We start from the raw sequence: 25,474 nt of genomic DNA on the forward strand, positions 1-25,474 counted from the left end.
TCCTCAGGGCCGCATCCCTGGGGACCAGCCATGGGGCAGCTCCTGGGGTGCTGGCACAGCATCCTGGGGGACCATGGCTGTAGTGGCTCATGGCAATGGTTGGTGTCTCAGGGGTGGCACTGAGCGGTGACTCTGCTGCCTGTGGCTGCTGTGAGCAGGGCCAGCGATCTGAGGCTGTACTTTGCACCCGGGGGCTCCTTGCAGGGAGCTCTGGCACATTGGCCATGGCTGCTGGTGCTGAATCACTGCAAACGAGGTGGGCAGGGGCATGGGCGTGTGGGAGGTGGGTGCCCCATTATGCTGGCCCAGCTGCACCAACCTTCAACCCCTGCTCTGACAAATGGACAGTTGAATGTTGAGTTTGGGGGTCCTGTGGGGTACAGGGGGACAGGGGAATGACTTGGTGCATCCTGACCCAGAGCAGCAGCAGCAGCAGCAAACGCGGGGTGCAGAGAGGGGCTTCGGCTGGATTTGGAGGCTGCCCGCTGGGGAGGAGGCAGGCAGAGTGCTTCAGATCTACTCTCCAGACTCTTGTGGGTGCTCGTTGGAGCCGCACAGTTTCATGGGTCCCAAACCTGCTGGGGAAACGCCCCGTGAAGCCGCAGGAGCCCTGGCACAGGCCTGAGCAGCCCCAGCCCGGCGCAGCCTTCCCCCTCAGCTCCGCAGCTCCTGCCCGGGGCCTTTGGGGCGAAAGGGCTCCCTGAGGGGACACCCCCAGGCTGCGACCCCGAGGACGGGAGAGCCCCAGTGCTGCTCTAGCAGAGACAGCAACAGCAAGAGTTAACCAGAAGGTGAAAATGATCGATCGACAGGGCTACAGAATTCCCCGGAAATCATTTGACCAGACACACCCTAGCTCGATCTTTTCCCCAGCCCTTGGCCCTTCAGACCACAGTACACACAGGACAGATTGGTGGAGTAAGGTGTCGCCGTCCCGCGGTCGGTGTTTGGGGACAGCAGGCTTTCTCTAATGGGGGGACAGCAGGGGCGGTTCACCTCTCTGCGCCGCCGGAGCAGTCACCAAAACCCGGCCGGGCAGGAGCTCGGGGCTTGGGCGGGGAGTAGAATTTGGGGCGGGGGGGGGGGGGGGGGGGAGTCTCTACATTTAAGGGGCAGGGGCGGGCGTTCCGGGGTGAGAGGGGTGTCTGGGGGCGATCGTGCAGGCCTCACCCCACCTGGTGCCTACGCAAAAAAATCTTGTTCTTGCTTCCCAAGGTACCGGGATTAGAGCAGACTCATCGCAGCTCTCGCTGCCGCCCAGCCCACCATGGGTATGTTGGGTGGCTCGTGGGGTGGAGGCTGTGAGTCCTGACGCGGGCAGATCGAGGGGGGCACAGAGACCCTGGGGTTCGCCCCTTCTCCCCTCTCCTCCCGGGCGTCTGTAGGGATGAAGGAGGGCAGCGCTAGGACAGCTGCTGCTGCCAGCGGGCCCCTGCCCTGCCCGGCACAGGGTACGGGGCTCCAGCTGGGAGGAGCTTAGTGCAGGTAGGCTGGGCTGTGCTGGGTGGGAACACGGGGTTGTAGCCTGGCCTTACTCTGAAGCCAAAGCAGCCCTTGAACCCATCACTGCTCTGAATGTGCCCAAACTGTGGGAAAGGGATGCATCCCGATGTGCTGGGAAGAGCCAGGACCTGCTGGGGTAGGGGTCAGGTCTGAGGGCATCAGGGGCTGTGCAGGGAGGTGACTGCTCTGTGGCAAGAACTCCTGTGTCCACTGGCAGCAGAGGCCAGATGTGGAAATGGAGAGCAGAAAGGGGTTGGATGTGCTCAGGGAGCAGAGCTCACTGCAGGCCAACTCTCTGGCACAGACTGAGGAGACCCTTAGTGGGGTGCAGCCTTCCAGGTGCCCCCACAGCCGAAACCACTGGGGCTTGACTGCATCCTGGAGCATCCCATCACCCACAAAGGGCAGCCACCCCCAAAACACCAGCATGAGCATTCTCCAGCCACTGAGGGGCTCTGGCTCTGAGGCACACATGGGTTGGTCACAGCTCTAAATACAAGGAGCTCCGTGCTCAGGGGTGGCTGTGGGCTCAGTGGCCATGTGGGCAGTGCAGGTGACAGACTGGGCTGGCATGTGCCGTGTGTCCTGTGCTGTTCCGGGTTGGTGGTGGTGGTGGGAACAGCAGGGCAGGGCAGAGCATGGCACAGCAGGGTGGGTGGACACTCTGGGATGTGCCCCTTCTCCCTGTTCCTCCCAGCCTGGGGGGCAGTGGGACCCACCCCAGCAGTGGCCTCTTCCCAGGGGTCTTCAGCGGCTGGAGGCAGATGAAGGCAGGGGGAGGCTGGAGGAGTTGCTGCTGGCTCTGGGACCCTGCTGTGCCTGGCACAGAGTGCTCAGCACTGCTCAGGGGGGCTCTGCTGTCCATGCTCATGTCCCTCCTTCCCTCCTGCCATTTTCTTTCTCAGGGGACAATGGAAGTGTCCTTGGAACTGTCATTGGAGCCACAGTGGGAGCAGGTGAGGGTCTGGCACTGGATGAGCAGAGCTGGGGTTCTCTGCCCGGTCCCAGCCCTGCGTGGTCCTGGGGACTGGGCTGGGCTGGGGGCTGCAATACCAGGGCTGGGGAGAATTGGGGTGCAGGTGGGAGGGAAGGGGCAGCTCTGGCCTGGAATTCTGCCTGTCCCCGCTGCTGCAGCCCTGCACACTGTTCCTCTCCTGCCGCCCATGGGTGTCCCCGTCCCTGCAGCCCCAGCCCTCGCTCCCCGCTCTGGTCCCTGGGTGCTTTTGGGGAAGGGGTTCAGGTGCTGGTGGCAGGGGGAGGTGTGGGTCACAGCCAGCACCCTAACGCTGCTCTGTCCTCCCTCAGGATTGGCACTGGTTGGCCTCCCGGTGTGCCTCGGCGCGCTGGGGTTCACCGGGGCCGGCATCGCCGCTGGCTCCATCGCTGCCAAGATGATGTCGGCAGCTGCCATCGCCAACGGCGGCGGAGTGGCTGCTGGCAGCACCGTGGCCGTGCTGCAGTCCGTCGGTGAGTGGGGAGGGCAGGGGAGCTGGGCTTCATCTCCATGCCAGGGAGCACAGGCTGGCTCTAAAGCCACCCGTTAACTCCTCCCTGGTGTGAGTTGCTCCAAACTCTCTGGGCTCTCCGTGTCCAGGAGGGTGTCTCCGTGTCTTGGCTGGCTGTGCCCAGTGCTCGGTCCCTCAGCAGGCTGCCTTGATGCTCCTGGGAGTTCACATCTTGATTTGTCTCTGCAGGAGCTGCAGGTCTCTCTCTTGGTGCCAAAGCTGGGCTGACAGCTGCCCTGGGCTCAGCTGGTGCAGCAACTGGTAAATGGCTCTCTGAGTGAAAAAAACCTCCAAGTGACCAAGCGAAAAAAGAATAAAATCCATGTGACAAACCCAAGAAAAAGTAACTTGGGTGACAAACATGAGGCGGAGGCAGCTCCAGAGAAGCAACCCAAGAGAATCCAAGCAGGTGCCTGATGCCAAGGCCTTGCCATGCACAATGCAGTTGCTGGGAAGCCCCAGAGACCCTTCAGAGCTTTGCCTCCCCTTGTAAAACCTTGTATTCTTGTGAGCAGCAATTTCCCTGAAGCCAATAAATGTGCTTTGCTTGCAGCAGAGTTGGTGTTCCTGTGTGGCTGCAGCTCAGGGTGATGGTGGCATTAGAGGGGGACAGGGCACAGGGGATGTTGAGTCCCAGGACTGAGCTGCTCGCTGCTGGTGCCCCCAGTTCCCCTGCACTCAGTTTGGGGCAGGGCAGTAGCTACAGCCCGCGCCAGAGGAACAAACCTGAGTGTGAGTGGGAAATCCACATGGGCACCACCAGGGGTTGCTGTGCAGGTGATCAGCTGCAGTGTTAACTGTGGCTTAGACACTGCTGAGCCCTCCCCATATGAAATCTGTGAGGTTCTGCTTTCAAACTGTGCACTGGTTTGTAAACTGCTTTTAGATTCCAACATCACAGAGGAAAGGAGGATGGCTGCACTCTTTTATTAAGGTTAAAGGTTTTTAATCACTTTTCCAGAATACAGATACGATTGAAAGACTCTTTTGAGGGTCTCAGTAATTCACTTATGAATTAGTCCACCATACAGTGAACTCTAGAAATGCTTGTATTAGAAAATGTCAGTTTACTATAGGTTATGATGCACTGTTGACCTAGTTACATCTTCTGAAGTAACACTTTGCAGTTCTATAGCACTGTTCAATACAGGGCTGCAAAGCATCCTGTGCAATTCAGCCTCATAATGCCCAAACGAGTTGCTTGCTGTGCATTGTGGCTCAGGTTCCTGCCCCGCAGCTGGGGATGTGCCGTGCTGCAGGAAGGGATTGCAGCAGGCAGTGTTTCCAGCCTTGCTCCCTGTGCCCCTGCACAGCCAGGGGCAGCTCCCACTGCAGCCTGACAGTCCTGGCAGTCCCTGGGAGCCCGGCACTGCTGCAGCAACTGCTCAGGGCAGCATGGCACTGCAGTGCAGGGCCGGCAGAGCCCCGGGGCTGAAGTGGGTGCATCTCTGCAGCCTGGGGCTCAGGACACCCACTCTGTTGGATTTGGGGTGGGACAGGGCTGCTGGTCCTGCCAGCCACGCTGTGCCCGCTGCTGCTGCTGGGCTGGGCACTTGTCTGGGCTCCTGGGAGCCGTGTCTGGGATCCTCAGGGCCGCATCCCTGGGGACCAGCCATGGGGCAGCTCCTGGGGTGCTGGCACAGCATCCTGGGGGACCATGGCTGTAGTGGCTCATGGCAATGGTTGGTGTCTCAGGGGTGGCACTGAGCGGTGACTCTGCTGCCTGTGGCTGCTGTGAGCAGGGCCAGCGATCTGAGGCTGTACTTTGCACCCGGGGGCTCCTTGCAGGGAGCTCTGGCACATTGGCCATGGCTGCTGGTGCTGAATCACTGCAAACGAGGTGGGCAGGGGCATGGGCGTGTGGGAGGTGGGTGCCCCACTATGCTGGCCCAGCTGCACCAACCTTCAACCCCTGCTCTGACAAATGGACAGGAGAATGTTGAGTTTGGGGGTCCTGTGGGGTACAGGGGGACAGGGGAATGACTTGGTGCATCCTGACCCAGAGCAGCAGCAGCAGCAGCAAACGCGGGGTGCAGAGAGGGGCTTCGGCTGGATTTGGAGGCTGCCCGCTGGGAAGGAGGCAGGCAGAGAGCTTCAGATCTACTCTCCAGACTCTTGTGGGTGCTCGTTGGAGCCGCACAGTTTCATGGGTCCCAAACCTGCTGGGGAAACGCCCCGTGAAGCCGCAGGAGCCCTGGCACAGGCCTGAGCAGCCCCAGCCCGGCGCGGCCTTCCCCCTCAGCTCCGCAGCTCCCGCCCGGGGCCTTTGGGGCGAAAGGGCTCCTGAGGGGACACCCCCAGGCTGCGACCCCGAGGACGGGAGAGCCCCAGTGCTGCTCTAGCAGAGACAGCACCAGCAAGAGTTAACCCGAAAGCGAAACTGAGTGATGGGTTTAAAGATATTTAACGGGAAATTCCGGCCACCGCCTTTCCTTCCTCCGAGCAAAACAGACACAATAGAGGTTGGTGGCGTGAGGTGCCGCGGTCCCAGGGTGGGTGTTTGGGGACAGCAGCCTTTCTCTGATCGGGGACAGTAACGGGGGGCTGCTCACCTTGCCGGGCCACCACCACGGGGAGCAGCCACCGAGCCTTGGGCCGGGCAGGAGCCTGGGTGGGGAATGGGGCGGGTGTCTCTGTTTTTTAGGTGCAGGGGCGGCCAGCTGGGTGGAAGAGGGGTGTCTGAGGGCGATCGTGCACGGCAGCAACGACCCGCTGATCCCACCTACTGCCTATGCAGAAATGTCTTGTTCTTGCTTCCCAAGGTTCCGGGATTAGAGCAGACTCATCGCAGCTCTTGCTCCAAGCCAGCGCACCATGCGTGAGTTGGGTGGCTCATGGGGTGGGGGTCGCGGGACCTGCAGTGGGACAGATCTGGGGGTGCACGGGGACCCTGGGGTTCGCCCCTTCTCCCCTCTCCTCCTGGGTGTCTGCAGGGATGAAGGAGGGCAGTGCTGGGAGAGCTGCTGCTGCCAGCGGGCCCCTGCCCTGCCCGGCAGAGGACACTGGGCTCCAGCTGGGAGGGGGGCTGTACTGCCCACACTGCTGCCCTTTTGTCATTTCCGTCTTAGTTCCAGTTCCAGTCATCCTTGGAATTTTAAAGCTCGCTGGATTGATTGCCGTCATGGCAGGAATTACAGTTATAGGTGAGAGTCTGGCAAGGGATAACAGTGTTTGGGTTCTCTTGTGGTGCTGCTGAGGGGGAAGGGGCAGCTCTGGCCTGGAATCCTGCCTGTCCCCGCTGCTGCAGCCCTGCACACTGTTCCTCCCCTGCCGCCCATGGGTGTCCCCGTCCCTGCAGCCCCAGCCCTCGCTCCCCGCTCTGGTCCCTGGGTGCTTTTGGGGAGGCCGGTTCAGGTGCTGGTGGCAAGGGGAGATGTGGGTCACAAACCCCACCCTAAACGCTTTTCTCTCCTCCCTGGAGCAGCAGTACACCATGACAAGATATTAGTCAAAGTAAGGAAATCTCAGAAGGGATCTTTTTCCTTCACTATTGCAGCTGGTGAGTGAGGAGGGCCTGAGGGGCTGGGCTGTGCTGGGTGGGAACACGGGGTTGTACCCTGGCCTTACTCTGAAGCCAAAGCAGCCCTTGAACCCATCACTGCTCTGAATGTGCCCAAACTGTGGGAAAGGGATCAATCCCGATGTGGTGGGAAGAGCCAGGACCTGCTGGGGTAGGGGCTGAGGGCATCAGGGGCTGTGCAGGGAGGTGACTGCTCTGTGGCAAGAACTCCTGTGTCCACTGGCAGCAGAGGGCAGAGGTGGAAATGGAGAGCAGAAAGGGGTTGGATGTGCTCAGGGAGCAGAGCTCACTGCAGGCCAACTCTCTGGCACAGTCCATGGAGACCCTTGCTGGAGAGACATTTTTGGCTGTCCCTGGCTTGTGCTTGTCCCTCAGCACGCAGCCTCGATGCTTCTGGGACATGACACTCCTGTCTTTATAGAGGGGAAACGAAAGGACTGACTCTGCCCTGCAAGCAGCATTAGACATCATGCTGTCCATTGGAAGAACTCCTGGTGCCCACTGCCAGCGAACAGGAGGTGATTTTCTTCCTTCCAAGTGGCCTGATTGCTGTCTTCCCACTGCAGAAACTGGAAAGCCCCCGGAGACCCCCAGCAGCCCCATCAAAAGTTTTGGATGGCCTTGAGCAATAAATGCTTTTGAAAGCTTTAATAAAAGTGCTTTGCTGGTGTGGCTGTGTGTGGTGGTGCTTGGTGTGCATCGTGGCTCAGGTTCCTGCCCCGCAGCTGGGGATGTGCCGTGCTGCAGGAAGGGATTGCAGCAGGCAGTGTTTCCAGCCTTGCTCCCTGTGCCCCTGCACAGCCAGGGGCAGCTCCCACTGCAGCCTGACAGTCCCTGGCAGTCCCTGGGAGCCCGGCACTGCTGCAGCAACTGCTCAGGGCAGCATGGCACTGCAGTGCAGGGCCGGCAGAGCCCCGGGGCTGAAGTAGGTGCATCTCTGCAGCCCGGGGCTCGGGACACCCACTCTGTTGGATTTGGGGTGGGACAGGGCTGCTGGTCCTGCCAGCCACGCTGTGCCCGCTGCTGCTGCTGGGCTGGGCACTTGTCTGGGCTCCTGGGAGCCGTGTCTGGGATCCTCAGGGCCGCATCCCTGGGGACCAGCCATGGGGGAGCTCCTGGGGTGCTGGCACAGCATCCTGGGGGACCATGGCTGTGGTGGCTCACGGCAATGGTTGGTGTCTCAGGGGTGGCACTGAGCAGTGACTCTGCTGCCTGTGGCTGCTGTGAGCAGGGCTGGTGACATGAGGCTGTACTTTGCACCGGGGGGCTCCTTGCAGGGAGCTGTGGCATGTGTGGCCGCAGTTGCTGTGTTGTAGTGTGATTTTATACTTTGAAATGGTTTTGTCTTTGTATCCTGTATTTTTCCCAAACGGTTTACCCCAGATTGTATACTCCCCCTCTACCCATGTAAGCCCCCTCCTTAGCTGACACCATTCCCAAATCCCCGCCCTGGCTCTCTGTCAATCATTCGGCAGCCCAGCCCCTCTATCCAGAATGTTCGGTCCAGCTCCTCGAGTGATTATTCAGAAGCCAGGGGTCCACCCTCCAAGTGCTACCCCATTCGCTATCCCAAATGTCCATTCCCCCGGTCTCCCTCCCTTAAGTTTTTTTATTGGTCAGCAAACGTATCCACTTTTGGTTTCCACCTCCCTTTAAAAGTTACCTTGGCACCTTTCCCTGGGGCTCTCAGCAGGAGGCCCGCTGAGGCTGTAGGAGCTTCCAGGAGCTCCGGATAAAACCTTGGATTGACCCCTGCTAAGAGTCTCCAATTTTATCCTTCCCCGATCTCAGCAGTGTCTCCCCTGCTGCAAAGGTGACTAGCCTAGCTGCCTGCTGTCCCCCCGGGGCGCGGGAGAGTGTCCCCCCGCTGTCTGCCGTGTCGGGGCTGGCCGGGGTTCCTGAGTGGCACCCAGAGAGACGGGGACACTGCTGGTGCAGAATCACTGCAAGCGAGGTGAGCAGGGCCATGGGTGTGTGGGAGGTGGGTGGCCCCCTATGCCGGCCCAACTGTACCAAACTTCAACCCCTGCTCTGACAAATGGACAGGGAAATGTTGAGTTTCTGGGTCCGGTGGGATGCAGCGTTGCAGGGGAATGAGTTGGTGCATCCTGACCCAGCAGCAGCAGGGGGAACCCCTGCTAAGCCAAGAGCCAGGGCCAAGGAGGATTCCCCCTCTGGAAGTGGTTCCAGGCACAGGCACCCACCTCTGCCATCCATCCCTGCTGGCCTGTGTGGGCTCACAGGACACTGCCCTTGGCTGTGCCCCCATCTCCTCGCAGGTGCAACTCCACAGGTGCCCCCACAGCCCAAACCACTGAGCCTGGCTGCATCCCACAGCATCCCGTCAGCTTCAAAGGGTGCCAAAACCCCCCAAAACACCAGCCTGAGAACTCTTCAGCCACTGAGGGGCTCTGGGTCTGAGGCACACATGGGATGGCCGTGGCTCCAAACACGGGGAGCTGCGGGGTGCCTGCGGGCACAGGGGCCATCCGGGCAGTGCCTCCACCTGGGCTGCACCGGAGAGAGGCCCATGGGACTGGGGGTGGGCAGCAGGTGCCACCCAGAGCCCCTGCCCAGTCAGGGTTTCACCATGGCCTCTGGCTCCTTGCAGGATCTCACTGGGGCTGGGGGACACGGCCGGCAGAGGGGCAGCCCCGTGCCCTGCGCCCTCAGCCCCGCGGCGCCTCTCCCTCCCAACCCTACACACTTCTTCATATGCCCACATGTGCGACCCCGAGGACGGGAGAGCCTCAGTCCGGCCCTAGCAAAGGCAGCGACATCAGGAGTTAAACCGAAAGTAAATGTGAGCTAGAGGCTTCCGAACTTCTCGGAAATCACTTGACCCAGCCCTGCCATTGCAGGGGCAGGGGTGGATCAACTGATCTTCGGCCGCCATTGCTCCCCTCAGAGCACAAAAGACGCAGCAGAGGTTGAGGTGCCGCGGTCCCACGGTGGGTGTTTGGGCACAGGCGCCTTTCTCTGAGCGGGGGGGACAGTAACTGGAGGCTGCTCACCCCGCTGTGCCCGCGGAGCAGGCGCTGATCCGGGGGAAGGGCAGGAGCAGGTGCGGGGGCTGGGGGGTCTGTTCTTGGGAGGGGAGGGGCCGGGGGCTCTTGAGTGGGAGAGGGGTGGCTGGGGGCGATCGTGCAGGGCAGCAAAGCCCCGCTGACCCCAGCTCCTGCCTAAGGGAAAAATCCTGTTCTTTCTCCCCAAGGTTCCGGGATTAGAGCAGACTTACCGCAGCTCTCGCTCCCGCCCAGCGCACCATGCGTGAGTTGGGTGGCTCATGGGGTGGGGGTCGCGGGACCTGCAGTGGGACAGCCCGGGGGGGGCACGGGGACCCTGGGGTTCGCCTCTTCTCCCCTCTCCTCCGGGGTGTCTGCAGGGATGAAGGAGGGCAGTGCTGGGAGAGCTGCTGCTGCCAGCGGGCCCCTGCCCTGCCCGGCAGAGGACACTGGGCTCCAGCTGGGAGGGGGACTGTACTGCCCACACTGCTGCCCATTTGCAATTTCCTTCTTAGTTCCAGTTCCAGTCATCCTTGGAATTTTAAAGGTCATTGGATTGATTGCCGTCATGGCAGGAATTACGGTTATAGGTGAGAGTCTGGCACGGGATAACAGCGTTTGGGTTCTCTTGTGGTGCTGCTGAGGGGGAAGGGGCAGCTCTGGCCTGGAATCCTGCCTGTCCCCGCTGCTGCAGCCCTGCTCACTGTTTCTCCCCTGCCGCCCACGGGTGTCCCCGTCCCTGCAGCCCCAGCCCTCGCTCCCCGCTCTGGTCCCTGGGTGCTTTTGGGGAGGCCGGTTCAGGTGCTGGTGGCAGGGGGAGGTGTGGGTCACAAACCCCGCCCTAAATGCTTTTCTCTCCTCCCTGGAGCAGCAGTACACCATGACAAGATATTAATCAAAGTAAAGAAATCTCACAAGGGATCAATTTCCTTCACTATTGGAGCTGGTGAGTGAGGGCAGGGGGGCTGGGCTGTGCTGGGTGGGAACACGGGGTTGCACCCTGGCCTTACTCTGAAGCCAAAGCAGCCCTTGAACCCATCACTGCTCTGAATGTGCCCAAACTGTGGGAAAGGGATGCATCCCGATGTGGTGGGAAGAGCCAGGATCTGCTGGGGTAGGGGTCAGTGCTGAGGGCATCAGGGGCTGTGCAGGGAGGTGACTGCTCTGTGGCAAGAACTCCTGTGTCCACTGGCATCAGGGGTCAGAGGCAGAAAGGGAGAGCAGAAAGGGTTGGATGTGCTCAGGGAGCAGAGCTCACTGCAGGCCAACTCTCTGCCACAGTCCATGGAGGTCCTTGCCTCTCCTGCCCAGGAGAAGTCATTGCCTGTCCATGCCGCATGCTTGTCCCTCAGCAGGCACTGTCAATGCTCCTGGAACATCACACTTCTGTCTTTGCAGAGAGGAAAAAAACGGCATAACTCTTCCCTCCAAGAAGCACCCAATATCATGCAGACCGCAGAAACAACTACCTGTGTTCTATGCAAGGGAGCAAAAGCAAGATTCCCTCCTTCAAAGCATGCTGATTCATCTTCAAACAGCAGGTGCTGGAAGGAGAAATCCTTTCCACAACTTCCGCATTAAATGGTTTCGATTAATTTTACTTATAAAATCATGTAAAACAATAAATGAGCAGTGCTGGCATGTCTGTGTTGAAGGTACTTGGGTGTGCGTCTTGGCTCAGGTTCCTGCCCCACAGCTGGGGATGTGCCGTGCTGGAGGAAGGGATTGCAGCAGGCAGTGTTTCCAGCCTTGCTCCCTGTGCCCCTGCACAGCCAGGGGCAGCTCCCACTGCAGCCTGACAGTCCTGGCAGTCCCTGGGAGCCCGGCACTGCTGCAGCAACTGCTCAGGGCAGCATGGCACTGCAGTGCAGGGCCGGCAGAGCCCCGGGGCTGAAGTGGGTGCATCTCTGCAGCCTGGGGCTCAGGACACCCACTCTGTTGGATTTGGGGTGGGACAGGGCTGCTGGTCCTGCCAGCCACGCTGTGCCCGCTGCTGCTGCTGGGCTGGGCACTTGTCTGGGCTCCTGGGAGCCGTGTCTGGGATCCTCAGGGCCGCATCCCTGGGGACCAGCCATGGGGGAGCTCCTGGGGTGCTGGCACAGCATCCTGGGGGGGAAGCATGGCTTGCACCACAGTTTCTGGGGGCTTTAGACGCCTGCTCTTTGGCTCAGGCTCATCTACTGGGGGGCTTTTTTGTGCTTTTGCTTCTGGGGTTTGGTGTTTCTGGGGCTTTCTGAGTTTGGGGGCCTCTGAGCTAGTGTTTTTGCCTTGGCTCCAGCATGCCAAACATCTGTGCTTCTTTGCCCTGGCCCTAGCTCGCTTTTTGTCCTGGCTCCAGCCTGCCTTTTGGCTCTTCTGCCCTGGCAGGCTCTCGCTCGCCCTCGCGTCTGTCCCGCGTCCCTGTGTCCCTGCCGCTCGGCCCCTGTGTCCCTGCCGCTCCGTCCCTGTGTCCCTGCCGCTCCGTCCCTGTGTCCCTGCCGCTCCGTCCCTGTGTCCCTGCCTCTCCATCCCTGTGTCCCTGCCTCAGCCCCCCGCGTCCCACCCTGCCCTCCTCCGCCCCAGCCCACCGAGCCGCCCGATCCCCGCCGCGCCCCTGGCCCGGCTCCCGCCCCTCCTGGCCCAGCGCCGCTCGCTGCCCGCGTGTCCGCCCGCCGGGAGCCGCAGCACGTCCCGCGTCCTGTGGGCATCGCGGCGCTCCCCGGTCTGCTCCTGCTCACTCCTGCTTCTTGTCTCTGCCTTCATCTCTTTCTCTCTCCCTCCCATCCTCTCCTTTTCCATTTTCCTTTCTCCTTCTCTGTCTTTTCTAGCACTTTTCAGTAGGGTAACTTCTTTTTCTGTTTGTTTTTCCATTATCAATTAACAGTTTTCAGATGCACTGTTGTCTCGGTTGACTTAACTTCGTTCCAGATCATCCATCTTTAAAAGAATTCCTCGTAGTTCCCCACAGTGGAAAGCCACAGGCTCCCTGCAGGGACAACCCCAATGTCCTGGAGATAGGGGAGCCCCAGCCCCGTTCCAGCTGAGACAGCAACATCAGGAGTTGATGGGAATGACACTGAAACTCAGTGACTGAGCAATTTCTCATAAATTACTTGTCCTGACATTCCCTTTTGGGATCTTTCCTGCAGCACTTTGACCCTCAGAGCACAGTGCACACAGGACAGGTTGGTGCTGTGGGGTGCTGTGCTCCCACAGGGGATGTCTGGGGACAGCAGCCTCTCTGTGTAGGGAGGCCAGTAATGTGGGGCTGCTCACCTCCCTGCACCAGTGGGGAGAGATAAGATCTAACTGATAAAATAGGCTGTGGGAGGCACCTGCAGAATGCCATGGCAGCATGGAGAAGCTTGAGTGACCTTGGCAAGAAATGTCACTTGGTAGACGCCCTAAGGAGAGGAGCTTGCTGGAATCTTCCAGACACCTGAACAGCACGAGATCACACCATAGAAGGATGATAAGAAAGAATTTACAGCATTACTCATGTGGCAATGTGTGATAGGTCATATAGTAGAAAAAAATGTACAAGGAAATAATGGGTCTTGAGGAAGGGTATAAAACCAGCTCCTCTCCCTCAATAAATATCTCAGTGTCCCTGCGGATCTGAGTCCGTGCACTAGCAGCACAGCCCAGGTAGGCCTGGGCTGGGCTGGGACTGAGGGGGTCTCTGCTCTTATGGGATGGCCTGCGTCACCTGGGTGGGAGAGGGGGGGCTGGGGCGATCATGCAAGGCAGCAAAACCCCGGTGATCGTGGCTGCCAGCCATGCAAAAAAATCTTGTTCTTGCTTCCCAAGGTACTGGGATTAGAGCAGACTGATCCTGTCCAGCTGGCCATGGGTAAGTTGGGTGGCTTGTGGGGTCTGGGGCCCGGACCCTGATGTGGGACAGATCGGGGGGGGCACAGAGACCCTGGGGTTCGCCCCTTCTCCCCTTTCCTCCCGGGTGTCTGCAGGGCTGAAGGAGGGCGGTGCTGGGAGAGCTGCTGCTGCCAGCGGGCCCCTGCCCTGCCAGGCACAGGGCACTGGGCTCCAGCTGGGAGGCGCATTACTGCCCGCACTGCTGCCTTTATGCTATTTTCCTTCTTAGGTACAAGTGCAGTCACCGTTGCAATCGTCACTCTACTCGTGATTGGATGTACAGTTGTAGGTAAGAATTTGGCACGGGCTGAGCAGTGCTCCAGTTTCCTGGTGCTGCTGCTGAGAGGGAAGGGGCAGCTCTGGCCTGGAATCCTGCCTGTCCCGCTGCTGCAGCCCTGCACACTGTTCCTCTCCTGCAGCCCATGGGTGTCCCCGTCCCTGCAGCCCCAGCCCTCGCTCCCCGCTCTGGTCCCTGGGTGCTTTTGGGGAGGCCGGTTCAGGTGCTGGTGGCAGGGGGAGATGTGGGTCACAGCCAGCACCCTAACGCTGCTCTGTTCTCCCTGGAGCAGCAGCAAAGGATCACAGCTCTGATGGTGAGTGGGGAGGGCAGGGGGGCTGGGCTGTGCTAGGTGGGAACACGGGGTTGTAGCCTGGCCTTACTCTGAAGCCAAAGCAGCCCTTGAACCCTTCAGTTGTCTGAACACAAGTGGAATCTAGCAAAGGGATAAATCCCGATGTGCTGGGAAGAGCCAGGATCTGCTGGGGTAGGGGTCAGTGCTGAGGGCATCAGGGGCTGTGCAGGGAGGTGACTGCCCTGTGGCAAGAACTCCTGTGTCCACTGGCAGCAGTGGCCAGAGGTGGAAATGGAGAGCAGAAAGGGGTTGGATGTGCTCAGGGAGCAGAGCTCACTGCAGGCCAACTCTCTGGCACAGACTAAGGAGACCTTTAGTGGGGTGCAGCCTTCCAGGTGCCCCCACAGCCGAAATCACTGGGGCTTGACTGCATCCTGGAGCATCCCATCACCCACAAAGGGCAGCCACCCCCAAAACACCATCATGAGCATCCTCCAGCCACTGAGGGGCTCTGGGTTTGAGGCACACATGGGTTGGCCACAGCTCTAAATACGAGGAGCTCCGTGCTCACGGGTGGCTGCGGGCTCAGTGGCCATGTGGGCAGTGCAGGTGACAGACTGGACTGACACTTGTCGTGCGTCCTGTGCAGTTCTGGGTAGGTGGGTGCGGTAGGTGGGGCAGAGCATGGCACAGCAGGGCAGGGCAGGAACTCTGGGATGTGCCCCTTTCTCCCTGTTCCTCCCAGCCTGGGAAGGCAGTGGCACCCACCCCAGCAGTGGCCTCTTCCCAGGGGTCTTCAGGGGCCAGAGGCAGATGAAGGCAGGGGGAGGCTGGAGGAGCTGCTGCTGGCTCTGGGACCCTGCTGTGCCTGGCACAGAGTGCTCAGCACTGCTCAGGGGAGGTCTGCTCTCCATGCTGATGTCCTTCCTCCCCTCCTGCCATTTTCTTTCTCAGGGGTCAATGGAAGTGTCCTTGGAGGTGTCATTGGAGCCACAGTGGGAGCAGGTGAGGGTCTGGCACTGGATGAGCAGAGCTCAGGTTCTCTGCCCGGTCCCAGCCCCACGTGGTCCTGGGGACTGGGCTGGGCTGGGGGCTGCAATACCAGAGCGGGAGAGAATTGGGGTGTGGGTGGGAGGGAAGGGGCAGCTCTGGCCTGGAATTCTGCCTGTCCCCGCTGCTGCAGCCCTGCACACCGTTCCTCTCCTGCCGCCCATGGGTGTCCCCGTCCCTGCAGCCCCAGCCCTCGCTCCCCGCTCTGGTCCCTGGGTGCTTTTGGGGAGGGGGTTCAGGTGCTGGTGGCAGGGGGAGGTGTGGGTCACAGCCAGCACCCTAACGCTGCTCTGTCCTCCCTCAGGATTGGCAGTGTTTGGCCTCCCGCTGGGCATCGCTGCACTGGGGTTCACCGGGGCCGGCATCGCCGCTGGCTCCATCGCTGCCAAGATGATGTCGGCAGCTGCCATCGCCAACGGCGGCGGAGTGGCTGCTGGCAGCATTGTGGCCCTACTGCAGTCCCTTGGTGAGTGGGGAGGGCAGGGGAGCTGGGCTTCATCTTCATGCCAGGGAGCACAGGCTGGCTCTAAAGCCACCCTGGTGTGAGTTGCTCCAAACTCTCTGGGCTCTCCGTGTCCAGGAGGAGTCCTTGGCTGGCTGTGCCCAGTGCTCGGTCCTTCAGCAGGCAGCCTTGATGCTCCTGGGAGTTCACATCTTGATTTGTCTCTGCAGGAGCTGCAGGTCTCTCAATTTGTGCCAAAGTTGGGCTGGGCTTAGCTGTTGCAGCAAGCTTTGCCTGGCTCACTGGGTGAAAGAAACCTCCAAGTGATCAAGCTAAAAAAGGTAGAAAATTCAAGAAGAAATAACTTGGATGACAAACATGAGGAGGAGACAACTCCAGACAAGCAACCCAAGAGAAGCCAAGCAGGTGCCTGATGCCAAGGCCTTGCCCTGCACAATGCAGCTGCTGGGAAGCCCCCACAGACCCCTCAGGTCTCTGCCTCCCCTTGTAAAACCTTGTATTCTTGTGAGCAGCAATTTCCCTGAAGCCAATAAATGTGCTTTGCTTGCAGCAGAGTTGGTGTTCCTGTGTGGCTGCAGCTCAGGGTGATGGTGGCATTAGAGGGGGACAGGGCACAGGGGATGTTGAGTCCCAGGACTGAGCTGCTCGCTGCTGGTGCCCCCAGTTCCCCTGCACTCAGTTTGGGGCAGGGCAGTAGCTACAGCCCGCGCCAGAGGAACAAACCTGAGTGTGAGTGGGAAATCCACATGGGCACCACCAGGGGTTGCTGTGCAGGTGATCAGCTGCAGTGTTAACTGTGGCTTAGAAACTGCTGAGCCCTCCCCATAGGAAATCTGTGAGGTTCTGCTTTCAAACTGTGCACTGGTTTGTTAACTGCTTTTAGATTCCAACATCATAGAGGAGAGGAGGATGGCTGCACTCTTTTATTAAGTTTAAAGGTTTTTAATCACTTTTCCAGAATACAGATACGATTGAAACAAAGACTCTTTTGAGGGTCTCAGTAATTCACTTATGAATTAGTCCACCATACAGTGGACTCTAGAAATGCTTGTATTAGAAAATGTCAGTTTACTATAGGTTATGATGCACTGGTGACCTAGTTACATCTTCTGAGGTAACACTTTGCAGTTCTATAGCACCGTTCATCACAGGGCTGCAAAGCATCCTGTGGAATTCTGCCTCATAATGCCCAAACGAGTTGCTTGGTGTGCATTGTGGCTCAGGTTCCTGCCCCACAGCTGGGGATGTGCCGTGCTGCAGGAAGGGATTGCAGCAGGCAGTGTTTCCAGCCTTGCTCCCTGTGCCCCTGCACAGCCAGGGGCAGCTCCCACTGCAGCCTGACAGTCCTGGCAGTCCCTGGGAGCCCAGCACTGCTGCAGCAACTGCTCAGGGCAGCATGGCACTGCAGTGCAGGGCCGGCAGAGCCCCGGGGCTGAAGTGGGTGCATCTCTGCAGCCTGGGGCTCGGGACACCCACTCTGTTGGATTTGGGGTGGGACAGGGCTGCTGGTCCTGCCAGCCACGCTGTGCCCGCTGCTGCTGCTGGGCTGGGCACTTGTCTGGGCTCCTGGGAGACGAGTCTGGGATCCTCAGGGCCGCATCCCTGGGGACCAGCCATGGGGCAGCTCCTGGGGTGCTGGCACAGCATCCTGGGATGAGCATGGCTTGCACCACAATTTCTGGGGGCTTTGGACACCTGCTCTTTGGCTGTGGGCTCATCTACTGGGGGGCTTTTTCGTGCTTTTGCTTTTTGTGTTTGGTGTTTCTGGGGCTTTTTGAGTTTGGGGGCCTGTGAGCCTTGCGTTTTTGCCCTGGCTCTAGCCTGCCAAACATCTGTGCTTCTTTGCCCTGGCCCTAGCTCGCTTTTTGTCCTTTTTGTCCTGGCTCCAGCCTGCCCTTTGGCTCTTCTGCCCTGGCAGGTTCTCGCTCGCCGGGGCGTCTGTCCCGCGTCCCTGTGTCCCTGCCGCTCGGTCCCTGTGTCCCTGCCGCTCGGTCCCTGTGTCCCTGCCTCAGCCGCCCGCGTCCCACCCTGCCCTCCTCCGCCCCAGCCCACCGAGCCGCCCGATCCCCGCCGCGCCCCTGGCCCGGCTCCCGCCCCTCCTGGCCCAGCGCCGCTCGCTGCCCGCGTGTCCGCCCGCCGGGAGCCGCAGCACGTCCCGCGTCCTGTGGGCATCGCGGCGCTCCCCGGTCTGCTGCTGCTCACTCCTGCTTCTTGTCTCTGCCTTCATCTCTCTCCCTCCCCTCCTTTTCCATTTTCCTTTCTCCTCTGTCTTTTCTAGCACTTTTCAGTAGGGTAACTTCTTTTTCTGTTTGTTTTTCCATTATCAATTAACAGTTTTCAGATGGACTGTTGTCTCTGTTGACTTAACTTCGTTCCAGATCATCCATCTTTAAAAGAATTCCTCGTAGTTCCCCACAGTGGAAAGCCACAGGCTTCCTGCAGGGACAACCCCAAGGTCCAATGTCCTGGAGATGGGGGAGCCCCAGCCCCGCTCCAGCTGAGACAGGAACATCAAGAGTTGATGGAAATGAAACTGAAACTCAGTGACTGAGCAATTTCTCGGCAATTACCTGTCGTGATATTACCTGTTGATATCTTTCCTGCAGCACTTTGACCCTCAGAGCACAGTGCACACAGGACAGGTTGGTGCTGTGGGGTGCTGTGCTCCCACAGGGGATGTTTGGGGACAGCAGCCCTTCTCTGTGTAGGGGGGACAATAACGAGGTGCTGCTCACCTCGCTGTATCAGCGGAGCAACCACCAAGTTCTGGGCTGGGCAGCAGCCTGGGCAGAGTCTGAGGGTTCTGTGCTTGTGTGGGGGACCGGGGTCTCCTGGGTGGGCCAGGCGTGGCTGAGCACGGTTGTCCAGGACACCAACGCCCCCCCAGCCCCACTCACTGCCCGTGGAAAAGAGTCTTTTCTCCTTTCTTGAAGGATCAGGCTCACAGAGGATCCAGTGCAGCTCTTGCTGCCGTCCAGCCCACCATGGGTAAGTTGGGTGGCTTGTGGGGTCGGGGACACGGGACCTGCAGTGGGACAACGTCGGGGGGCACAGGGACCCTGGGGTTCATCCCTTCGGGTGTCTGCAGAGCTGAAGGAGGGTGGTGCAGGGAGAGCTGCTGCTGTCAGTGGGTCCCTGTCCTGCCCTGCCTGGCACAGGGCACTGGGCTCCAGTCAGGAGGAGCTTTAGTGCCCAAACTCCTGCTCCTCTGCCATTTTCCTCCTTAGACTTTCTTCTGCTTGTCGCTGCATTCCTCGTTGGAATCATCATCAGACCTGCACTTGTAGGTGAGAGTCTGGCACGGGCTGAGCAGTGCTCAGCTTTGCTTGTGGTGCTGCTGAGAGAGAAGGGGCAGCTCTGGCCCGGAATTCTGCCTGTCCCCGCTGCTGCAGCCCTGCACACTGTTCCTCTCCTGCCGCCCATGGGTGTCCCCGTCCCTGCAGCTCCAGCCCTCGCGCCCCGCTCTGGTCCCTGGGTGCTTTTGGGGAGGCCGGTTCAGGTGCTGGTGGCAGGGGGAGATGTGGGTCACAGCCAGCACCCTAACGCTGCTCTGTCCTCCCTGCAGCACTGGTAAGAGGTGAGACCCTCAACTTCTCTATGAATTTCAAGTATTTTGGCTTCAGTCTCCGAATCGGTGAGTGGGGAGGGCAGGAACTGGGCTGTGCTGGGTGGGAACACGGGGTTGCACCCTGGCCTTACTCTGAAGCCAAAGCAGCCCTTGAACCCTTCAGTCATCTGAACACAAGTGGAATCTAGCAAAGGGATGCATCCCGATGTGCTGGGAAGAGCCAGGACCTGCTGGGGTAGGGGTCAGTGCTGAGGGCATCAGGGGCTGTGCAGGGAGGTGACTGCTCTGTGGCAAGAACTCCTGTGTCCACTGGCATCAGGGGTCAGAGGCAGAAAGGGAGAGCAGAAAGGGGTTGGATGTGCTCAGGGAGCAGAGCTCACTGCAGGCCAACTCTCTGACACAGACTGGGGACACCCTTAGTGGGGTGCCCCTACAACCCAAACCACTGAGCCTCGGCTGCATCCTGGAGCATCCCATCACCCACAAAGGGCAGCCACCCCCCAAAACACCTTCCAGCCACTGAGGGGCTCTGGCTCTGAGGCACCCATGGATTGGCCATGGCTCCAAACAGGAGGAGCCCTTGGGTGGCTACAGGCACAGGGGCCATCTGGGCAGTGCCTCTGCCTGGGCTGCACCTGGCACGGGCTGTGGGTGGGTCTGGGGGTGGGCAGGAGGTGCCCCCCACAGCCCCTCCACAACTTCTGGCCATTGGCTCCCATCCAGGCATTGGATGGCTTTGGTATAAACCACGTTTGAATCACCTTGTGCTGGTGACAGGTGACTCTGCTTTGACAAGGGCTGTGTGTTCTGTATTGTGCCACGTGTGTGACCACAGCCAGCAGAGTTTCAGTTCCTGCATTGTCTCTATTATTCAGCTCAAATACACTCATTCTGCAGCAGTGTTGGTAAACAGGGCAGCACGGCATTTCCCCAGCACCCTGAGCTTTGGCCTCCCAGGGGTGTGCCCATGTCCAGGCCTGGGGTGGCCATGGGAGCAGGGTCCAGGTCCAGGGGTGCCCCGTGTGGCCCTGCTGCCTGGATGTGGGGACACCTGATGGCAGCAGGGAGCTGAGATCTGGGGGATCTGCTCCTCCGTAGGGTGCTCCCCCTTGTTGGGGGGATAGTGGGGGCCCTAAGCTCAGGCAGGGCCACCTGGGGAGCCCTGGGCTGATTTCTCCTCCTCTTCCTCAGGACTCCTCACAGCTCTTGGTCACCGTGCTGCTTTGGGCTGGGATAGGGGTAATTTTCCTCCCAGGGGCTGCTCTGGGGCTGTGTTTTGGTTTTCTGCCAAACACGAGGTTGGTGATATTGAGGTTTTGTTAGTGCTGAGCTTGCCCAGAGCCAAGGCACTTCCAGGCACTCACACGGCCATGCCGGGGAGGGATCTGGGGGTGTGTGGGAGGTTGGGAGGAGACGCGGGAGGGACAGGTGACCCCAAGTGACCAATGGGATATCCCAGACCGTGTGACATAACATGAATGGATATAGGAGGGGACATTCGGAATGATGGCGTTTCTCTTCCCGCGTCTGTCCCGTCTGCAGGAGCCCCGCTCTCCCGGAGGAGCTGAACCCCTCCCTGCCCACGGCAAGCAGGGACGGAATTCCTGCGTTTGCTTTGCTTGCGTGCACGGCTTTTGCTTTCCCTATTAAACTGTTTCTTTCAACCCACAAGTTTTCTAGTTTTTACCCTTCCGTTCTCTCCCTGGTCCCGATGTGGGGTGGAGGGGTGGGAGCGATGAGCAAGCGGCCGCGAGGCGCTTTGGGGTGGCTGGGGTTAAGCTTCGACAGCCACACGGGGCTCTGCTTTGGCTGCCGTGCCGTGACCCTCCGGTACACAACAGGACCCTCGCCATTGTCTGCCGTGACCCCACACTCTGGAAGCCCCCTGGTACCGCGGCTGGGACCCCCACCTCTGTCCCGTGCCCCCCTTGCTGTACCTGACCGCTCGAATGAAGACTCGCCCTCAGCCCTCTGCCTCCGGCCTGGGCGTGGCCGGGACGGGGCGGCCCCGGGGCGGGCACCGGGACCATTCCAGTCCACCGGGCACCGTGGCACCGTTCCTGTCCACCGGGCACCGCGGGACCTCTCCAGCGCACCGGGCACCGCGGGACCATTCCAGTCCACCGGGCACCGCGGGACCATTCCAGTCCATCGGGCACTGCTGGCAGGTGGGCAGCGTGGGCCTTCCCTCTTCCACCTTCCCTGTCCTTTTCCTCTTGGTTTTCCTTTTCCTCTTCCTCTTTTCCCTCCTGTCTTTCTGCCTTTTTCCCTCTCAGCTGTGAGACACAGAGGCAAAGGAGCTGCCACTGGAGCGGTTGCCCAGGCAGGTTAAGGTCTGGCACTGGGGTTCACTGCCAGGCTGGGGGCTGTGAGTGCTGGGCCCCGAGAGACTCGGGGCGCTGCTGAGGGAGGGGCAGCACCGGCCTGGAGCTGCAGGTTTCTCTCTTGGTACCAAAATTGGGCTGACACCTACCCTGCTGTCACTCGGTGCAGGAGACTCTGTCAAGCTGTCCAACAGAAAGCCAGCTCTAGAGGAGGAACGCAGGATCCCGATAGTTATATATGCAAAATCTGGGGAGCACACAACTCCTGGTGATGAGCCCAAGAAGGAGACAAATTCAGATGAGAAACCCTTGGATAAGACAAATCATGGTGACAAACCCAAGGATGGGGATGGTCCTGGGAATGGTCCTGGAGATGGTCATGGCAATGGTGCTGGCAATGGTCCCAAGGATGGGGATAATCCAGGTAAGGTGCAGGGGAAGTTTGGGAGAGACATCAGGAAAAAAATTCTTCACTGAAAGACTGATTGGGCACTGACATTGTCTACCCATGGAGGTGGTAGAGTCACCATCCATGGATGTGTTTAAGAAGACACTGGATGTGGCACTCAGTGCCATGGTTAAGTTGATAAGGGAGTGTTGGGACATAGGCTGGACTAGATGGTCTCAAAGGTCTTTTCCAGCCTAGTTCATTCTGTCATTCTTTGTGACTTCCCAAGAGAAGCCAAGCAGATGCTTGATGCCAAGATCTCTGCCAGGCAGCCTGGTAGGCACTGGGAAGCCCCAGCAGCTTGGGCACCCTCTGAGGAGCTGCAGGGGCAATAGGTGCCCCGAAAGCAGAAGCATTGCAGGAGGGGCTGTACTGGTGGTGGGTGTGCAGTTGGGACCTGGTACCTGCTGAGTGCCCTGGGATTTGCTGTGCCCCAGGAAGGGATTCCAGTGGGCAGTGTGGCCAGCCCTGCTCCTTCTCGCCCTGCACAGGGAAGGGCTGGCAAGGCAGTGGGTGAGTTTGTTATGAACTCTGACTCATCTCGTGCTGGTGGCAGGTGACAAATTGGGCTGACACGTGCTGTGTATCCTGTGCTGTTCCGGGTTGGTGGTGGGCACAGCAGGGCTGGGCAGAGCATGGAACAGCAGGGTGGGTGGGCACTCCGGGGTGTTCCTCTTCTCCTTGTTCCTCCCAGCCTGGGGGGCAGTGGCACCCACCCCAGCAGTGCCCTCTTCCTAGGGGTCTTCAGTGGCTGAAGGCAGATGAAGGCAGGGGGAGGCTGGAGGAGCTGCTGCTGGTCAGGAAGGCCTTGCTGTCCGTGCTGATGTCCTTCCTCCCCTTCTGCCATTTTCTTTCTCAGGGGACAATGGAAGTGTCATTGGAACTGTCATTGGAGCCACAGTGGGAGCAGGTGAGGGTCTGGCACTGGATGAGCAGAGCTCAGTAACAGGGCTCTGTTCATCCAGTGCTGCAAGTACCAGAGCTGGGGAGAACTGGGGTGCGGGTGGGAGGGAAGGGGCAGCTCTGGCCTGGAATCCTGCCTGTCCCCGCTGCTGCAGCCCTGCACACTGTTCCTCTCCTGCCGCCCATGGGTGTCCCCGTCCCTGCAGCCCCAGCCCTCGCTCCCCGCTCTGGTCCCTGGGTGCTTTTGGGGAGGCCGGTTCAGGTGCTGGTGGCAGGGGGAGATGTGGGTCACAGCCAGCACCCTAACGCTGCTCTGTTCTCCCTCAGGATTGGCACTGGTTGGCCTCCCGGTGTGCCTCGGCGCGCTGGGGTTCACCGGGGCCGGCATCGCCGCTGGCTCCATCGCTGCCAAGATGATGTCGGCAGCTGCCATCGCCAACGGCGGCGGAGTGGCTGCTGGCAGCACCGTGGCCGTGCTGCAGTCCGTCGGTGAGTGGGGAGGGCAGGGGAGCTGGGCTTCATCTCCATGCCAGGGAGCACAGGCTGGGTCCAAAGCCACCCGTTAACTCCTCCCTGGTGTGAGTTGCTCCAAACTCTCCGGGCTCTCCGTGTCCAGGAGGAGTCCTTGGCTGGCTGTGCCCAGTGCTCGGTCCCTCAGCAGGCAGCCTTGATGCTCCTGGGAGTTCACATCTCGATTTGTCTCTGCAGGAGCTGCAGGTCTCTCTCTTGGCTCTGCTGGTGCAGCAGGCGGTGCCTTGCTGTCCAAAGGGAAGAAACCTCCAAGTGACTAAGGTAAAAAAGGATAAAAGTCCAGGTGACAAATCCAAGAAAAAGTAACTTGGATGACAAACATGAGGAGGAGACAACTCCAGAGGAGGAAGCCAAGAGAAGCCAAGCAGGTGCCTGATCCCAAGGCCTTGCCATGCACAATGCAGGTGCTGGGAAACCCCCAGAGACCCCTCAGGTCTCTGCCTCCCCTTTTAAAATATTTTGATTCTTGTGAGCAGCAATTTCCCTGAAGCCAATAAATGTGCTTTGCTTGCAGCAGAGTTGGTGTTCCTGTGTGGCTGCAGCTCAGGGTGATGGTGGCATTAGAGGGGGACAGGGCACAGGGGATGTTGAGTCCCAGGACTGAGCTGCTCGCTGCTGGTGCCCCCAGTTCCCCTGCACTCAGTTTGGGGCAGGGCAGTAGCTACAGCCCGCGCCAGAGGAACAAACCTGAGTGTGAGTGGGAAATCCACATGGGCACCACCAGGGGTTGCTGTGCAGGTGATCAGCTGCAGTGTTAACTGTGGCTTGGACACTGCTGAGCCCTCCCCATATGAAATCTGTGAGGTTCTGCTTTCAAACTGTGCACTGGTTTGTAAACTGCTTTTAGATTCCAACATCATAGAGGAGAGGAGGATGGCTGCACTCTTTTATTAAGGTAAAAGGTTTTTAATCACTTTTCCAGAATACAGATACGATTGAAACAAAGAGTCTTTTAAGGATCTCAATAATTCACTTATGAATAGCATACATTGGACTCTAGAAATTCCCATATTAGAAAATGTCTGTTTAATATAGGTGAGCTAGTTACATCTTCTGAAGTAACACTTTGCAGTTCTATAGCACCGTTCATCACAGGGCTGCAAAGCATCCTGTGGAATTCTGCCTCATAATGCCCAAACGAGGTAGGAAAGTCTGGCCAATTTGCAGAGGGTACAACCCAGGTACAGACTGGAAGGGACAAGACATGAGGGGTCATCGATCCTCAGGAGTGACAGGATCTGTCAGTGTGCTGGGGCTGGGGGATGAGTCTGTGGCTTAGCTGGGGAGAAAGTTCAGGTGCCACCACCCTCACCCTTCTCTCCAAAGCTGCAGCCTGGCTCCCAGCAGGTCAAAAAGACCTTTGCAAATTGCTCTGGCTGTTTGTGCCATAAATATGCAAAAGAGAGGATAAAAAGCCCGGCACTCACAGGCCCAAGCTCCTCTGTTGACAAATCCAAAGGTTGACAAAGAACCAGTACAACCAAGCTGGGGTGTGTGGCTTGTGCTGCCCACATCCACTTGGATCTTGCAAGATTAAAACCATGTTCTTGGCATTCATTTTGAGATGTGGGCTGTAAAGCTCTGTCTGACTTCACTGTTTCATTGTCACAAATTCCCTTCTCCCACCTGAGAGGTGAAAGTCAGGTACCCCAGGTCTTGTTTCTTTAATAAAAGATGAGTGTCTCCTGAAGATCCATCAGCTTAGGTGATGTGGTGTCCAATGGACATCTCAGTTCTGTGGCTAGAGGAATCCAAGCTGCCCAAGCTCTTTTGAGCCTTTATGACTTTAAAAACCATTCTGCATCTGTGCAACACTCCCTGGAGCAGAGCCAGCGCTGGTGCCAGTGGCTGAGCACCAAGGACCTCCTCAATGAGATGTTTGCAATATAAAACCATTAATCTTAGGGACTTAATATTTATATCAGTGTTTTGCCACCTACCATCAATTACCTGCCTCCCCAAAGCACATTCCCAGCACCTTGCAGCAGCTCTTTTGCCACTTGCTCTTCCTGGCATGTCCAAAATTGTTCCCTCTGAAAGCACAACACAACAGAAAACTTCTGGAATGCTCCTTGGGATTGTGGTGGTGCAAGTGAAGATAAAAAAGGCAAGGTCTTATAGCTCTGCTGCTGGAAGAAGTTGGTGCTAATGGTCAGACTAAAGGAGTGATTATTTTCCTTAGTTTAAAAAAAAAAAACACCTAAAAAAGGGCTGGGGACGACTTCCTAAC

General features: G+C 59.0%; 2 protein-coding genes and 2 long non-coding RNA genes across 8 annotated transcripts; all 4 read left to right on the plus strand.

Moving 5' to 3' along the window:
- Positions 1-5,378: 5,378 nt before the first annotated feature.
- On the plus strand, positions 5,379-7,200 carry LOC119710994. Of its 3 annotated transcripts, none has more exons than XR_005259652.1 (5): positions 5,379-5,470; positions 5,771-5,826; positions 6,077-6,151; positions 6,433-6,507; positions 6,950-7,200. It is a non-coding gene; the product is annotated as an uncharacterized LOC119710994 (long non-coding RNA). The 3 variants fall into 3 exon arrangements; XR_005259650.1 differs by having other exon boundaries at positions 5,467-5,500; XR_005259651.1 differs by lacking the exon at positions 5,379-5,470 and adding an exon at positions 5,518-5,619.
- Positions 7,201-8,193: 993 nt separating this feature from the next.
- Positions 8,194-11,174, plus strand: LOC119710992. Of its 2 annotated transcripts, XR_005259648.1 has the most exons (6): positions 8,194-8,482; positions 9,390-9,479; positions 9,743-9,798; positions 10,049-10,123; positions 10,405-10,479; positions 10,932-11,174. It is a non-coding gene; the product is annotated as an uncharacterized LOC119710992 (long non-coding RNA). The 2 variants fall into 2 exon arrangements; XR_005259649.1 differs by lacking the exon at positions 9,390-9,479 and having other exon boundaries at positions 8,195-8,482.
- Positions 11,175-12,547: 1,373 nt separating this feature from the next.
- LOC119710988 (interferon alpha-inducible protein 27-like protein 2A) lies at positions 12,548-16,252 on the plus strand. 2 transcript variants are annotated; one of them, XM_038160587.1, is made up of 6 exons: positions 12,548-12,697; positions 13,323-13,365; positions 13,615-13,674; positions 14,912-14,962; positions 15,312-15,473; positions 15,680-16,252. In XM_038160587.1, the coding sequence occupies exons 2-6, from the start codon at positions 13,362-13,364 to the stop codon at positions 15,757-15,759; spliced, it is 357 nt and encodes a 118-aa protein (XP_038016515.1). In that variant the 5' UTR covers positions 12,548-12,697; positions 13,323-13,361; the 3' UTR covers positions 15,760-16,252. The 2 variants fall into 2 exon arrangements, with proteins under 2 accessions (XP_038016515.1, XP_038016514.1); XM_038160586.1 differs by having other exon boundaries at positions 12,550-13,025.
- Positions 16,253-20,503: 4,251 nt separating this feature from the next.
- On the plus strand, positions 20,504-23,504 carry LOC119711235. Its single transcript, XM_038161172.1, has 5 exons — positions 20,504-21,206; positions 21,532-21,786; positions 22,670-22,720; positions 23,041-23,202; positions 23,422-23,504. The coding sequence occupies exons 1-5, from the start codon at positions 20,750-20,752 to the stop codon at positions 23,502-23,504; spliced, it is 1,008 nt and encodes a 335-aa protein (XP_038017100.1). The 5' UTR covers positions 20,504-20,749.
- Positions 23,505-25,474: the final 1,970 nt, after the last annotated feature.

Source organism: Motacilla alba, chromosome 23 (assembly GCF_015832195.1).
Source record: "Motacilla alba alba isolate MOTALB_02 chromosome 23, Motacilla_alba_V1.0_pri, whole genome shotgun sequence".
In the NCBI taxonomy this organism is placed as follows: Eukaryota; Metazoa; Chordata; class Aves; order Passeriformes; family Motacillidae; genus Motacilla; species Motacilla alba.

Excerpts from the sequence above, each read along its gene's own strand:
- LOC119710988 (XM_038160586.1), top strand. Across the intron at positions 13,366-13,614 it reads TCCTGTCCAGCTGGCCATGG|GTACAAGTGCAGTCACCGTT; the intron begins GTAAGTTGGGTG and ends TTTCCTTCTTAG. Across the intron at positions 13,675-14,911 it reads GATTGGATGTACAGTTGTAG|GGGTCAATGGAAGTGTCCTT; the intron begins GTAAGAATTTGG and ends TTTCTTTCTCAG.
- LOC119711235 (XM_038161172.1), top strand. The coding sequence starts at position 20,750 with ATGTGGGGTGGAGGGGTGGGAGCGATGAGCAAGCGGCCGCGAGGCGCT. Across the intron at positions 21,787-22,669 it reads CAAGGATGGGGATAATCCAG|GGGACAATGGAAGTGTCATT; the intron begins GTAAGGTGCAGG and ends TTTCTTTCTCAG. Across the intron at positions 22,721-23,040 it reads TGGAGCCACAGTGGGAGCAG|GATTGGCACTGGTTGGCCTC; the intron begins GTGAGGGTCTGG and ends GTTCTCCCTCAG.